Source organism: Lissotriton helveticus, chromosome 5_1, assembly GCF_964261635.1.
Source record: "Lissotriton helveticus chromosome 5_1, aLisHel1.1, whole genome shotgun sequence".
Lineage (NCBI taxonomy): Eukaryota > Metazoa > Chordata > Amphibia > Caudata > Salamandridae > Lissotriton > Lissotriton helveticus.
This window is the reverse complement of record NC_136065.1, coordinates 2,083,026,423-2,083,041,467: the sequence shown is the minus strand read 5'-3', so window position 1 is coordinate 2,083,041,467 and position 15,045 is coordinate 2,083,026,423. Positions and strand designations below refer to the sequence as shown.

General features: G+C 42.7%; 1 protein-coding gene across 1 annotated transcript in view; it reads right to left on the bottom strand.

Annotated features, from left to right (window-relative positions):
* Positions 1-8,699, bottom strand: part of LOC144754004 (uncharacterized) — a 70,827-nt gene extending 62,128 nt beyond the window's left edge. Inside the window, exon 1 of the mRNA XM_078641522.1 lies at positions 8,098-8,699. Within this exon, the coding sequence (XP_078497648.1) occupies positions 8,098-8,598 (501 nt within the window). The 5' untranslated portion in view covers positions 8,599-8,699. The remainder of the gene's footprint in view (positions 1-8,097) is intronic.
* Between the last annotated feature and the right edge of the window lie 6,346 nt (positions 8,700-15,045).

The window sequence follows — 15,045 nt, the reverse complement described above, 5'->3', positions numbered from 1 at the left end:
TGTGGCTAATCTTTGCGTCTAACAAAGTGATGAAATTTGTTTCAGAATAGTGAGAATATTATAGGGTCAGTTGAGAGAGGGTTGGTACTGGTGTGGGGAGGGGAGTGTGATGGCGCTCACTGGAATCTGGGGTGGGGGCTATGGTGGGATCCAGCCGGCTGAGGTTGGTGGACTGAGAGGATATGGGTGCAAAGGATAACTTGAGCTGGGTAGCGGAGTTGTGAAATAAGTGTGAAGAGGGGTGAGGTAATTCTGGTAACGAAACTGTAGCGCCAGGGCGTCTGGTAGTGGAGGAGGCTCTATAGGGGATGGAGGAAGAGACAGTGCAGAGGGTAGTGGGAGTAGAGAGTTCAGCTGGAGGTGTGAGTGCATGGATCAGTTCTCTGGGAGATGGTGGAGTGGTTGGTTACCTAGTTGTGTGCCACAGTAAGGGGAAAAGTAATTCTGGTGGCGATACCTTCAAGTCAGGATGTCTGGTAGTGGCTGAGGCATTGCAAAGGATATTGAGAGTAGAAGGTTCAGCTAACGTAGGTATGGATCAGGTCTGTGGGGGAGGGTGGAGAGGTTGGTTATCTGGGAAAGGGGGGAATGGTGGAATTGAGACCGGGTGGAAAGGAGGAGCAGAGCACAGGAAAGTTGTGATCAAAAGTGGTTAGGTTTTGTTCAGTGGCTTGGACTAGGGTGTTCCCATTTCTGTAAAAAGTAATGGACAATTCTCCACTAAAGTTCTGAGATGGGGCACTTGTCTGATTTCATCATTTCATTTTTTGAACTACTTCTCAGTAGGAAGGTGTGGCCTATTTCTTCAGCAGGAATCTAGTTTGGGAGGCTCCCTCAGTAGGAAGCTGTTTGGGCTACTTCTTCGGTTGAAATTTATTTTTGGTCCGCCTCCTCAGTAGTATGTACTTCAATCACCAGTCTCTGTTTACTGTTTGGGCTACTTTTCCAATTGAAATGTATTATGGGCTACTCCCTCAGTAGGATTTTTACCAATCACTAGTTTCTATGTCATCACTACCACTCTATGACTTCGCAGTGATTACTGCCTTCCTTTTTGCCAAACAAGAAAAATTGGATGTATGATCATATTCACGTCAGAACTTGATATTGTACACCTTACATTGTTACCTAGAGCGTTCACCATACTCATATGCATATATTGTTACATATGCTTATAAGATGATTTTTGTCTACCTTATGCTAATATTGGTTCCTTGTGCATATACTGTGATTTTGTGTTGACGCTGGCTATTGCCTACACTGTGATTTTTGCCTATCCAACCTCATGCCAGCAGTAGTGACCCTGCTTTCCTGATGTTTATTAGCACCACTATCATATTCATATGCTTTCCTTATGTCTATTAGTTCATGCTTAACTAACACCTAATGCATGCTGTGTGTGCACAAAGTGTGTATATGACCTGGTATTAGGTAGGCCTCTCCGGCTAACCAGACTTCAAACCCCACCATAACCTCTAGTTCCTAAATACCCTGGCCACTAAGAACTCGAAAAATCGAGCAGGCTCATCAGTACTCTTTCGCCATTCAAGGCCCCATCTACCACGCAGAAATCCCACCAAATCTTCTTGACAAACTCCTTTCTACACACCCCCATCACTTGTGCCCTACTCTGCCAAAGGACTCCCCTCCACTCCTCTACCAAATGACCCACTGCTGAAACAGGCTATATTCACAGAGGACCCCCTTCTCCACCCCCAGGAAGGGCCCAGTCTGCCGATACTGCAGAAGGACCACTCAGCAATGTCCCTCGGCAACACTGTGATTGAAAGGTACAGCCCCAACTCATACTGCATTACATTTCCATGGAAACAAGCATTCTCCAAGCATGCCGTAAAACATTTCAAGCGCAAAATCCTCAAAGAACATCCAGAAACACTAAAAACAGACATGTTCTAAACTCCAATTCACACAGAATTTAAAACTGGCTTCATCTTCTACACTAAGAAACCCGCCAAATGGAGAGACAACTTCCTACAACACCTTCACGTAACGAAGACTGCCAGCATCCATCATGGAACTAAGCTCACCATAGTTCCAAGAAACTTGACAGAAACATATTGTGGTTAGTTCAGATGAGCCACCGTACCAAAGAGGTCATAAATAGTTTAGCTAAGCTATTGAATGAAAATAGGTCACCACAATCTTCATCTGCTAGGGGAATGGGCCGAGATGCATCAATCATATAAAAGCTCACTTCTCCTGTGTGCTCTGCGGTCCCTCACACCACCTGTCTTAACACATGCAAAGGATATGGCAAGCACGGCCAGAGCACATACACAGGATGAGATACCAAGTGTCTCATCCTGCTTTAGAACATATCAGGGGAGGCTCCGCCAGTAGGGCGGAGGGGCGTCTCCCCAATGATTTCTCGCTGTGCGAGAAGCAGAAACATAAAATGGTATTTTAAATACCATTTTATGTTTCTGCTTCTCGCGCTGCGATAAAGCAGAAGGCAGGATGTACCTGGTTCAGGGCAGGCGGGAAGGTATGGCTGGTTGGGGGCGGGTGGGTAGATGGGCCGTGGAGGAGTGGTTTCCCCACTGTTGTGGGCCCTGACTGTTTGGTCAGCCCTCTGGGGCCGACCAAACCAGTCATGCGTACTCTGGATTTTGTCTAGCTCTGGTTCCCTTTATTGGATTTTTGTCATTTTGGTATCATTTTGAAAATACAAATATTTCCTATTTTTATAAATTGGTGTGGGGTTTTTATTGTGTGTTGTGTCTTACTTATTTACTGTAGTAATGTTTTTAAATGCTTTTCATACCTGTCTCCGAAGTTAAGACGTATTGCTCAGTGTCAGTTACCAAGGGTGGAGCAAGGGATTAATTCAAAGAGACCCTTTTTAGGATCCAGTACTGTGTCTGCGGCATTGACACTGGTTGTAGGTGCATACATACCACCACCAATAAACCACCTTCCACCACCAGGAATTGATTTAAATAAGGCTAATTAACAACTAGGCAGCGCACACTTATGAAATGTATAACATTCGAATGCTACAAACAGTAATGCCTATGAAATGTATAACATTCTGATGCTAGAAATAGTAAGACCACAGTGTTTTTACTGTTACAGTTAAGGACATGAGTATAGAAACTTATAGGAATCTATAACAGTTTTTAGCTACTGCTGAGCCTGAGCACTGGCAGGACCAGCCATGCCTAAAGCTGTGTCAAGCAGACAGGTAGGTGAAATTAACATAACTGCAAGGTAAAGCAGAGTCTTCTAAATAGGGAAGATTTTGTGTTGCCATGCTTCTCTGAAATATAAAATGGTATACATATGTAGGTATGGGTTGAGGTATGACAAGGAGGTGTATGGACTTGTTATTGAGGTAGTATTAGTCAGTCAACCCAAAAGCATACCTCTCAATGATCTGCATCACCACATAGGGTGAGACGGATGAGTTCTGGAGGGTGATTCCATTGACATCAATGGATGTGACCAATCTTTTGTGGAGTCAGTCAGGTTTTTTTAGGCAGGGAATCCCATGTAAGGCTTAGGGAGGCATTTCAGTTGTTTTGGAAGGTGAAAATGATTAGGGGTGGGGTTACCTGCAAAATTAGGATGAGACTCATGCTTATTTTTTAAAGTCTCATATGGGTTAAGCTGAGCAGATCTACAATCTGAGTCGAAGGTAGTTGCAAGTATACTGATAGGGTTGCACCTGGCTGTTCTTACACCGGCATGGCCGGTATTTTAGTGGCCCTGTCCATATAGAAATCGCTGTAAAGCTGGTATTTTTTTCCTGTCATAAGTGTGGAGTCTGTGTTGTTAGTTGATAAAGGGATGTGGGCATTCTAGAGTGTGGGGATCGGTGATAGCTGAAGATAGCCTTGGATAAAATCAGGAGCTCATTGTAGAAGTTACAACTTGCTCTAACTAAAGACGTTATGTACCTTGCGTCTTGAAGGAGTTATTACAATAAGTGCATACTTTAATTAGTAAATGTTAGAAGAAAACACTTTAATTCTGCACCTGTCGTAATGACCACTGACTGATAAATAAATTAAACGAAGGCAGAAAGGTAAGGTAAAAATTAATTGCGATGATTACAAATAAAGTTTTACTTAAGCATACATGTCAACATTTTAGGACAGCGAAGTGGGAGATTTTGAAACAGAATTAGGGAGAACGTATATCCCCATTGACTTCTATTGAAGAAAATTTAATTTCCGGCGGGAGATTTTGGGGCCTAAAATCGGGAGTTTCCCGCCCAAATCTGGTCTATTGGCATGTATGCTTAAGAATCAGCTCCGGGCCTTTTCAGAATCTTAAAACGTGAGCAGAGATGGCCGGTATTTTCTGGGAAAGGTAGCAACCCTATCAGAGTGACGGAATGTTTATTCACATGTTGTGCCAGAGATTCAAATTCAAATCTCCGCAACCGATATTAAGGAAACCGCTACACCAACCCCTCAGATATGACTTCCGTATTAGGAATCTTCAATGGTTTTACCTTTGCAGCGTGCAAGAGAATAAAGACAACAATGCGCATGTCCAAGATGGCCGCCGCCTATTAAAGCAATTCCGGATCGTCACTTCCCGCCTCATGCCTAACCAGGTAGTTGTATGCCGGAAGCAGCACGTTTTCCAAGAGAAGAAGCCCAACCAACATGACTCCTGCCTCAGCTACATACCGAGAAAGAAGACGGATTCTAACGAGAATGTGTGCGAAGAAACCGAGAACCAGAGGCCCGTGCACCCAGGCTACGTCGTACCACCATATGTACAGCATCGCAAACCTTCCAATAATTTAGGATTAGTTCCATATTTCTAGTAAAAAGTACATTTCAGGCAACGTTTTAATAGGTAGATACGGCAAATGAATCACGCAGATTAAACAATTCGAGCCTCTGACGTCATTTGATTTTGTTGTACCCAGTCCTGCCATGTAATTAATCTTTTAAACATTCTTCCATAACGTTACATAATAATATCCTGTCTTATAGCCTGACACTACGAGCTCTGTAAGTAATTGCTGTTATTAATAAGTATAACTACAGATTTTATTAACATGACAAGCCTGAAAAGCTAGTTTCTAACTGCCAGGATTCGAACCGTGGCCTACAGGTCACACACAATGTCAGCAGGGAGAGTCATTCAGTGACCTGACACTTGGAAAGTTAAAAGTGCAAATTAATAAAGTTGCCATTCTTCCCTGCGGGCCTAGACCCGGGTAAAAATTAAACCGGAATCTGTTCATGGACGCTGCGTTAGCAGAGTGCCAGCATACTACAACAGAGAGAGAGAGAGTAATTCCTCTTTCAATGCAATTGTGCAGTTTTACCCTGCCTTTGACCAGTGCACAGACAACCATAAAGATACATTAATCTACCCATTCACTTAATTATTGCATCTGTTAAGCACTGTTAGGGATGTGCAACACTGGTGACAGCTACACACTACACAGAGAACCACAGGAGCGCTTTGAGTGACACACCATCGTCACATTACAAAGAAGAAAATGGCACTCGTTGACTCATTGTTTCCTGGAAAATGCAAACTTCCAGGAAAAAAAATATGAATCAGCAGGCTATGTTTTGAAGAAGTGACAGTAAATGCTGCATAGACTTTTATTTGTGAAACACGGTCCCCTGTTGTCAACTTCTGAAGCACTTCTGGTCCAGCTGTTGGAGCAGGATGGAATGCAGTGAGGTCGTTGCTAAGGTAGGTGAACGTTGCTAAGGTATGTGAAAAAATTCTTTTTCTATTGACTGGTCTGTAAAGAAAAATTGTCAAATTCTGTCTGTGGAACTGTCTTCTTTATAAGGCTACTTCCTACCAGGTATGTTCCCAGCAAGAATTTGAGATCTGCTAATAAGAATTGGGTAACAGTTCCTAGGTTTAGGAAAGTCAGGTGGGGGAGAGGGGGAGGGTGGGGGGAAATCTCGGTGATAGGAGCCAATCTGTGCAACCTGCTCCCTCTCCCAATCTCAACTTTGGAAATACATTCTTCATTCCGGAAATCTTTGAAGACCTGACTTTTCACCTGTTCTGATGGTCATCTGCTGGTAATCCTCTAGCCTCGTAGTTTATGAACCTTTGACACAATGATCTCCGACCGCAGCGTCTTGATGCCCCTGGGCTAAGTCCGCGCTTTAAATTTTTTTATATTCATTCATTCAAGTTGAGAGTTCACTGTTAAGTAAGGCAAACTTCCAACTTTTAAAGCATACAAGTTTATAGTAACCATGTATTCATCATGAAAAAGTTCCAAATGCGACCTTAAATGAACCCAGTATTTTAGTGAAACTGCCCAGATAAGTAAACATTTCAGAATAAATAAGGCGTAATTTCTCGCCAGTACACCATACATAACTCTCACATAAAGAATGATACTGCTCAATGTGAGACATCCCATTTCTGTCAAATGGGCCATAACATTGACTGTTAGTATTTGATCTTCATAACAAGCCTAGAATCTCTCCCAACCCCAATTATTGCTCTCACATGAGCTAGGAAAATGCTTCCATTAGAGTCAAAAGGTTGGCCTCACAAAGCACCCCTTATCTGCCTTCTTGGCATGGAGTAACATTTTGTTTTTGTTTTGTCTTCTACAGAAAATCTTTTTATCTTACTTTTTTCCTATATTCAGTTCCCCTATTTTACTCTGACACAAACGCACTACTAGATATGTCCTGTTTTACTAATATTTTGTAAACCACAAAGCACCTTAACTAACGTAATGGTAAAGAGGGAAAGGTGTTGTTCACATCTTATCTTTAGGTCTTTAGGAACTCTTTAATTTGTAAAGACATTGTGTACCAATCTTGTAGGAATATGGAAACTCTTCAAAATTAAAAAAGAAAAGTGTATTTAATTAACATGCAGAACTCTTTCACCTTAGTGCATCAGACTAAATTAATACGCACTGCGCCACTCTGCCCTTCACCTTGCTGGCATTAATGCTGCCCTGAAGTATTCTTTTTGACCCCTTAGCTTTAAACGAAATATTGGAAATGATACAGAATTACTATAGTGCAAAAAAGGTTTATCCAGTTTCGAGTGGGGATTCTCCACCCATAACATTTTGAGAGGATGTGCCACACAAACCATGCTCCTAAGGTCGATGCATGTGATTAAGAGTTCCCAAGTAATGGCTTTGTGACTGTGACTTTACAATATTATTTAATTCACTCACACACAGCAACAGTCTGAACAATACTTGGGTATAGCGATAGGAAAAGACTGAAAGTTATCAAAGAATTACACTCATTCACTTGAATGCACTAGGCACTTGTTTATGAAGAATTTCGCATAAGTATATGTACAATGTGTACTGTCTGATATTAATGTACAAATATCCATACTGACACGCTAAATAGTGCAACCATATGTAAGAATCACAACTACCTGAGAAACTATACACGCATGGATTGAACATTAAAAAGTACTCTTATGCGATAGATTACAACACACAAACAAGTGTAACTAAAAATCTTTCTATGTTTAGTATATATGATTATACTTTTATCTCTTGGTTTTTCATCTCTGTCTTTGTCTCTCTTTCTCTCACTTTCTGACAGTCTTATGGAAGCTAGTGACACCTGGGAGTAAACTAGCAGTCTGATTGACACAGTCAACAAGATAACTTCCAAGTTACCTGTTTTCTTTTTTCTGGTGTACTGTAATTGTGAATTTACACAAAAGTGTCTACTATACATATTTCTGCAACAAAAGTACTAGCACATTAATTTCTATACTGACAATAACTATACAACAACAAAAGGCTACTCCCGCCATCAAACATTTTGCCTTAAAGTACGCTTATATTGGAGTCTGGGTGGTAAATTAACCTTCTTCTAGAAGAAGAGGAAAATAATTTTTGCCCAGGATTACCAGTTTTTAACAAAGAGGTATGTTAGTAGGTTGAACATATGTCCATTGCACATCAAGAAACCCAATAATGTTGTTGTCTAGTGGACATTTTGGTTCTCAGAATAATGAACTGGATGCAGACTGTTGAGTTTCTTTCAGTGATACTGATTTGTTCATGTAAAAAGGTGGTCAGAATTGCTCTAATCCTGGTGTGTATATCAGGTACTTTCTTAAATAGAAGTTCACACAACCTACCTTTGACACGAAGGACCAGTAACGGTAACACCTTTCTTCTGCATCAGTGGAATGATCATCTTTGACTCTGCAGACAATGAGATCTGGGCTTTCTATATCCGAGCAAAGATGAGTTGTCATGCAGGCGACGGCGTCTCCATTCAAGAACACAGCTGTTGCCCACATGAGCAAGGGGAAGAAAAGTTGTGACAAAAACCGACGTGAAGATAAGCCGGCAAACTGAGAGCAAGATATTTGCCCCCAGCGCCACCTTTTCCACTTCCATGTCAGCACATTTAGTATGGAGAAGGCCAATCCTGGAAGCAGGAAAAACAAAATCCCAAACCACAAATTGTGGTCTATGTGGCATGGGCATGCAAATGCAAGCTGTAGCATGTTTTGGAGTCCAACAAAAATACTCCCCAGCGCCCCCCACAGTAAGAGTCTCAACGGGGCCCATGCTGTGAGGTCTTTGATTGATGATCCTGTTGTTGGGGGGCTTGACTGCTCAGCCGAAGACATTTTAAAATAATTTTTGTGTCCCACTTCTGACGCCTGATACCTTAAAGAGATGTTACGTGGAGTGAGATGTCCACACACGCCTTAGGCTTTGCAGAGGTGCGTCTGGTTTCCTGTAGTAACATGTCCGCAGGTGTCAGTCCTTAAATATTGTTGTCTACGCCCACAGTTGGCACTGATTGGCATAGGTGATATGAGGTACAACAGGAGGGTAGGAACTGTGTAAATTGCTTCCGGCCGTGAATGTAATATAAATCTGCAAATCAGCTCCCTTTGCTCCAAACACTTTTAGCCAAATAGTAGGTTAGATGTGTATTCTATATTAGGTATGGAGCAGTTCTCTCAGCTATAATTTAGATTGAAAGGGTTTAAGATAGGCATCGAAGTGACTGCATGAATACCAAGCCTTTTTCATATGTGCAGGTGTGCAGGATGGACATGGCTTCATATGTATTTAAACAGGAATTCAGAAAAGTTTTCCAGGAGTAATTTTGGGAAACTTTGTGATTTACAGAAATTCGAAAATCAACATTAAAATAGAGGTGTAAATTTACAACTTAACATTGTAAAATGTATGTTTGAATAGGGAATACTTCGTTTTTTAATTTAATTATATTTTTTAACAGTTTACAATAATAGGCAAGAAAAACTGTAAACACAATCTTTTAAGTACACAGTGTTATCCTCTAATGAACAAATTCAATTATATCTAAGCAAATACGGCAGAGTAACCTGCCCACCTAGCTGACTGTCCACTCATCTCATTTAGAGTTGGGCTGACTGTGAGTATTCTATTAATAAAGCCCCCATTGACTCAGTTACTGGAGTATTTTCTCCCACAGCCAGACGGACTAGGGGGGCGTTGGATAAAATACTTTACACCATCTGCCATACTTAGCGTGAAGGGTCTAAAAGCTTTTTGTTTTCCTGTCCGTCATCGCCAGTAGACACCTGGCAGCAAAGGACATGAAAAAAAGCCAAATGAAAACCACACCATGGAAAACAAATTAATGCCAGCGGTTCCTGTCAATGTAGAGAGTTGTATGCAAGACCGGTGGACAACTCAAAATGTGGTTGGTAGAGGTCCCCTGGGCTACCGGAGGTAGTCCTCCACTATACAGATGGCATTAATTCTGACAAACTCTAAGGGCCTGAATACAATTTTGGCGGTGCTGGGTCCGCCTCATCACTGCACCGCTAAAGCCGTGGTCAGACTGCCTGCCACATTAGGAGTTTCCTCTTGTCTGGCAGGCTATTTTGGTGTGCTCATAGCAGTGCCTCTAAAAATGTGCACCTCAATGGGAACGCCAAAAAGTGTTCCTGCACGTCACCTGGCAGTCTGGGTGCTGGAGGACATTACGCCCGGCCTCCATTACTGATTACCAATTACTAAATTTGGAGATCACTGCCAAACAGCAGTGATCTCTATCCTTCAGAGGACTTGCCGTCACAAGTAAATAATGATCCACACATCCAGGGAATGTATTTCCTGGGTGCGGGTGTAACTGTGTTTTTTGCTATCTGTGAGTTACAGGTTTTCTTGGCATTGAAGGTCTGAAAAAATGCGATGTCACCATCTGCTCTGAATCTGTTAGTGGTCAGTTGGCTTTATTCTTAAGACCCCTACTTTTTGGGTTATCAGAATAAGTTTTCCAGTGGTGGAGCCAGTGGGAACACCATCATCGGAAAACTTGCTATCCACCTACTTAGAACTGAGAGAGCAGACCTGATGAAGAACAGAAGAAGACTGGACCTTCCGTCAAGTTAATGATTATTTTATCCTGGAGATTGATGTTCACCGTTCTATGACAGCAGTTAGAGGATTTTGTAAAGTGAGATGTCTGACAATCCTTGTGAAACAAGGCTGTATGATGTCAGTGTTTCTTCTAGCACACAATATTTAAATAGCTTGTAAATAAGCAGTACAAATGATTCGAAATATATCAGGAATTCGGAAAGCTCCTTTTTTGCAATCCAAAAGTGTGATGGAAACAAAGATTTTAATAGACGTAAAAAAAAAATCTGAACATTTTACTTGGTGATGTGCAAATGATAAATAATTGCAGAAACCCTATATCCAAACATTGTTTGTACGCTATGTAGATTTACTATAATTGTATGCCAGTGGGAAATTTATCTAACCCTGAGACAACTTGCCAGACTCTTAGGCCCCTTGTCCTCTTTCAGCCAGGCCATATTTCAGGGCTCCCTTCACTAGCGGGCTCTTCGGAGAATAAAAGCAAGAGCTCTTCGAGCAGGTTTGTGGTAGGGGGACAAAATCTCCCTGGATCAGGAGGCCGAATCAGAGCTGAGTTGGTGGTTGGACAATCTGGATGCCTGAAATGGATGTGCAAACTTTGGATCGTCCCTGGATTACATCCTCGCAACCATTCCAAGCTTCTTTTTATGGGGCGCTCCTCTGGGAACTGAGAATACCGGGGGACTGTGGTCCCACACAGAGATGTCTCACCATATAAACTTTCTGGAGCTAACCTCAGGGCTTTATGCTTTGATGTGTTTAAAGCATTCCTAACAGGGCATATCAACATTACTGAATATGGACACTGTTTCGGCAGTAGCTTATATACACCGTCTAGGTGGCACAAAATCCACAGATCTATCAGACCTGACAAAGAAACTTTGGGTGTTCATTCTGGAACACAAGATCACCCTCAAAACAGAATACTTGCCTAGGGGAAGCCAGTGTTTCAGCCAATTGAAATAACAGGTTTCTGAAGGACTACAGCGGCTGGAAACTGAACGTACTAATATTCCGAAAATTGTGTTTCCTACTGGGTCCACTGAAATTGGACTTGTTTGCAAGCATTCTCACTTACCAACTGAAGAGATATTTAAGTTGGATGCCAGACTCTGGTGGCGAACTCCTTCCTGCAGTCCTGGAAAGTAACTCAAGCTTACGCATTTCCCCCCTTCGCGATGATCCAGAAAGTTCTTCAGAAAGTCAGACAGGCGGAAAGCTCCCTGGTCCTAATAACTCCCCTTTGGCCATCTCAAACATGGTTTCCAACGATTTTGGAACTTGCCTGCAACATACCCTTTCTTCTTCCCCAAGAAGGACTCCAAAGAAATATTGATGGGGAGGAACATCCTTTGATCTTGACAGGGACTTTGAACCTTCTTGCCTGGAAGATATCTGGAGATCTAAAGAGATTTACGGACTTTCAGGAAGAGCTGTGGAGCTCCTTGAAGAGTCCTGGGCTCCAGGGACCCACAAGAGATACAATGGAATATTGAAAAAAATGGTTTGTTGGTGCCTATAGAGGGATCTGGATGCCATGGAGGCACATATAGTTGACGTAGCTAATTTTTTAGTGGAACTGTTTGCTAAGGGACTTAGCTACAGAACACTTACTGCTATAGGTCTGCAGTATCAGCTGGTCACAATTGTTTTTAATATATATCGAGAAAGGATTTTAGAGTACATCCACGTACAACTGCCCCCACTGTGTCTATCCCTATGGCCTCAAAGCCCCGAAAACCGGACAGCTGCGGCAACTGTCTGTTGTTCCACAATGGAGTTTCCTTGGTGTGTCTCCCCCACCAGCCCATCAGGTGGAGTGACAATCTCCAAATCTTGAAGATTGTGGCTGTAGCGGGTGGTAACCCGCAAAGCAGTGCCATCGAATAGAGAGCCATGTGGAGGGTGGTGTCGCCTAGAAGCCAACGTTCCACAGCATAGGAAGGGTCGCCACGGTCCCCATACCACCAGTCATTGAGGACAAGCAGGTGGGAGGCCATGTAATACGCCTGAATGTCTGGGGTGGCCACTCCACCGGAATAAATAGACTGGAAGCAGGTCCTCAGGGCTTCTCGACGCACCACCCCCCCAAAGAAAGCAGGCGAGAATAGCGTTTAATTGACAAAACAATGTTGGTTTGATAGGATAGGGATGATTTTGCAGCTGATAAAGGAGACGAGGTAGAGAAATCGTCCTAAAAATAGCGGACTTACCAAGTAGAGATAGGGGCAGGTGGGACCACTCTTGTGTCTGCTCACTCACCTGTGCCCATAGGGGGGCGAAGTTCTTAGTCCACGCCAACGCTTGAGAAGTTGAGAGATGTACTCCCAGATATTTGAAGCTGTCCGGAACCACCACTACCTCGCGAGACCAGTCACCCAGCCAATCTCTGCCTCGCAGCCGCCACAAGAATGATTTGCCCCTATTCATATAGAGAACGGATGTTTCGCCAAAGATCTGCATGATGCGAAGGAGGCGCGTCCCGGTTCAGTCAAGGTCTGTGAGGAAGAATAAAACATTGTTTTTATTCACTTCTTGTTCAAGTAATAGATTTCTAAGCAAAAAAATGCTTTCTATGAAGTTAGCCTCCTCAAAGTGCCTGATTTCCTGCTGACGTGTGACGGATGTGAAAAATTTAGAGGTAAGCAACAGCGTTTATGATGCCTTTCGAGTGAAGCTCGAGATCATTAGAAGTACTAAAACAATGTCTGATTCTGTTTTTTTAATCCCAATTTTGACTCGTGCAAAAAATGTGTGTTGTTGATTATAGAATATATGAATATACTATAGACTATAGAATGAATGAACATCACTCACACTGTGTTAATTGGCTAGTCATTTCTTTTGTTGAACCTTTTAAAGCAGTGACTTGTGTAACGGTACCTCCATGGGTACTCCATAAATCTTTTGAGGTTTAGGAAGCAGTTAAAAACTCTGTTATTCAAGAAGGCACTAGATCTAGTTAAATACATTTATCTTAAGTTTCGGATCATCTTAGTTTCACGTATTGTTGCTCTGTTTGTTTCAAGCGCCTAGAGACCTGGTGGTGAGTTGGCGCTATAAAAGACTAAGTTAACAATAACAATAACAATAACAATGGGTAAAGGAACCATGAAGATAGCAGGTGTCGACATTAATAGATTTTAAGCACATTCTGTGAGGGGTGCTATGGCTGGTCAATTCTTTTGGAAAGATGGCAGACTAGAGGACATCCTTAGAGCTGCAGACTGGTCAAACTCTACTACATTTGCAAAACATTATCGTAAACCGACTGAACACATGTCAAATTTAGTCTTGCAAAGCCTCTGGTCTTGTAATGAAATAGCGATTCTCCTAATTACGATGCCAAGAGAATCTGAATTTGTTTATTCTCCATACTTCACTACAACCCACAGACCAATGGGCTTGTTAAAAGGTTCAACAAGACCCTGAAGGGCATAATCATGCGTCTGTTGGAGCACCTGAAATGTAAGTTGTCCTGTTACCATACCTGTTGTTCGCCTACAATAAGGTACCACAGAAGGTAATGGGCTTCAGCCCCTTTAAGTTCAGTCTGAGTACCCTGTGAGAGGACTTCTCAGTTTTGTAAAAGAGGGGCAAGCTCCCACGAAGCCCCTACAATATGTTGTCCATTACATGCTAGGTCTTTAACCCAAGATAGGCTGCTACATGATGGAGGCCACTGATAATGTAGAGGCCAGCAGGAAATGATTAAGCAATGATATGACCAGAAGGCCACTCTAGTACAGTACAGTCTGGTCAAAAAGTGTGGGTGATGGAGCCCGTGAATCCCAAAGGCCTCTGGGACCATTGGACAGGGCCCTATCGGGTAAAGGAAAGGGGAGATTTACCTCCAGTTGTCCAGAACCCTCTTAGGGGTAATGTGTTTTAGCAGGCTCAAATCACACTTTTAGAGGGCTACGGTAACAATGCTAATAGTGACAGATGGTGAGCAGGAGGAAAAGAGTTAACCCCTTCCAGACATCCTACTTTCCAAAGAGCAAGATGGTTCACTAAAGTGAATCATCCAAAACGGACATAAGAGCAACAGAGAGACTGTCACAAGTTACTTAGGTAGTTCTCCTCTCTGTTCTTTCATACTACTGGGCTTACAGATTGGTGTACCTATGATATGGATACAAGGGACAGTATGTCAAAAATAAAATGTACATGCTGTCTGACAAAGTGACAGCCAGCATCAAAAATGAGGTTTCCAAGGTCCTGGAGCTGGGGGAAATTGAGTCCTCCTGTAGTCCTTGGTCCAGCCCAATGGTGCTAGTACCCTAGAGTGCCTCACCAGGTATCACCCCAAAAACAGTTCTGTGTGAGTTACAGGGCCCTCAGTACAGTCACCATGACTGATGCTCATGCCATCCCCAGACATATTGTGTCCATTGACAGGTTAGGGGCTATCAAGTTACTCAATACCTTTGGTTTGACATCAGGGTACTGGGAGATTGCTCTAACTGAGAGGGGAAGGACTGTCAGTATTCTCCACAGCAAATGGCACTTTCAGCTCAGATTTGTGCCCTTCAGGTTGAAAGATGCCCCTGCCACCTTCCAAAGGTTGGTCAACCGGGTCCTATTTAGGTTGGAGAACTTCAGTGCCACCTACCTATAGGGCATTGCTGTCTTCAGTTCCAGCTGGTTTATCACCCGTATCACCTAAAATAAGTGCTATGTGTCACTAT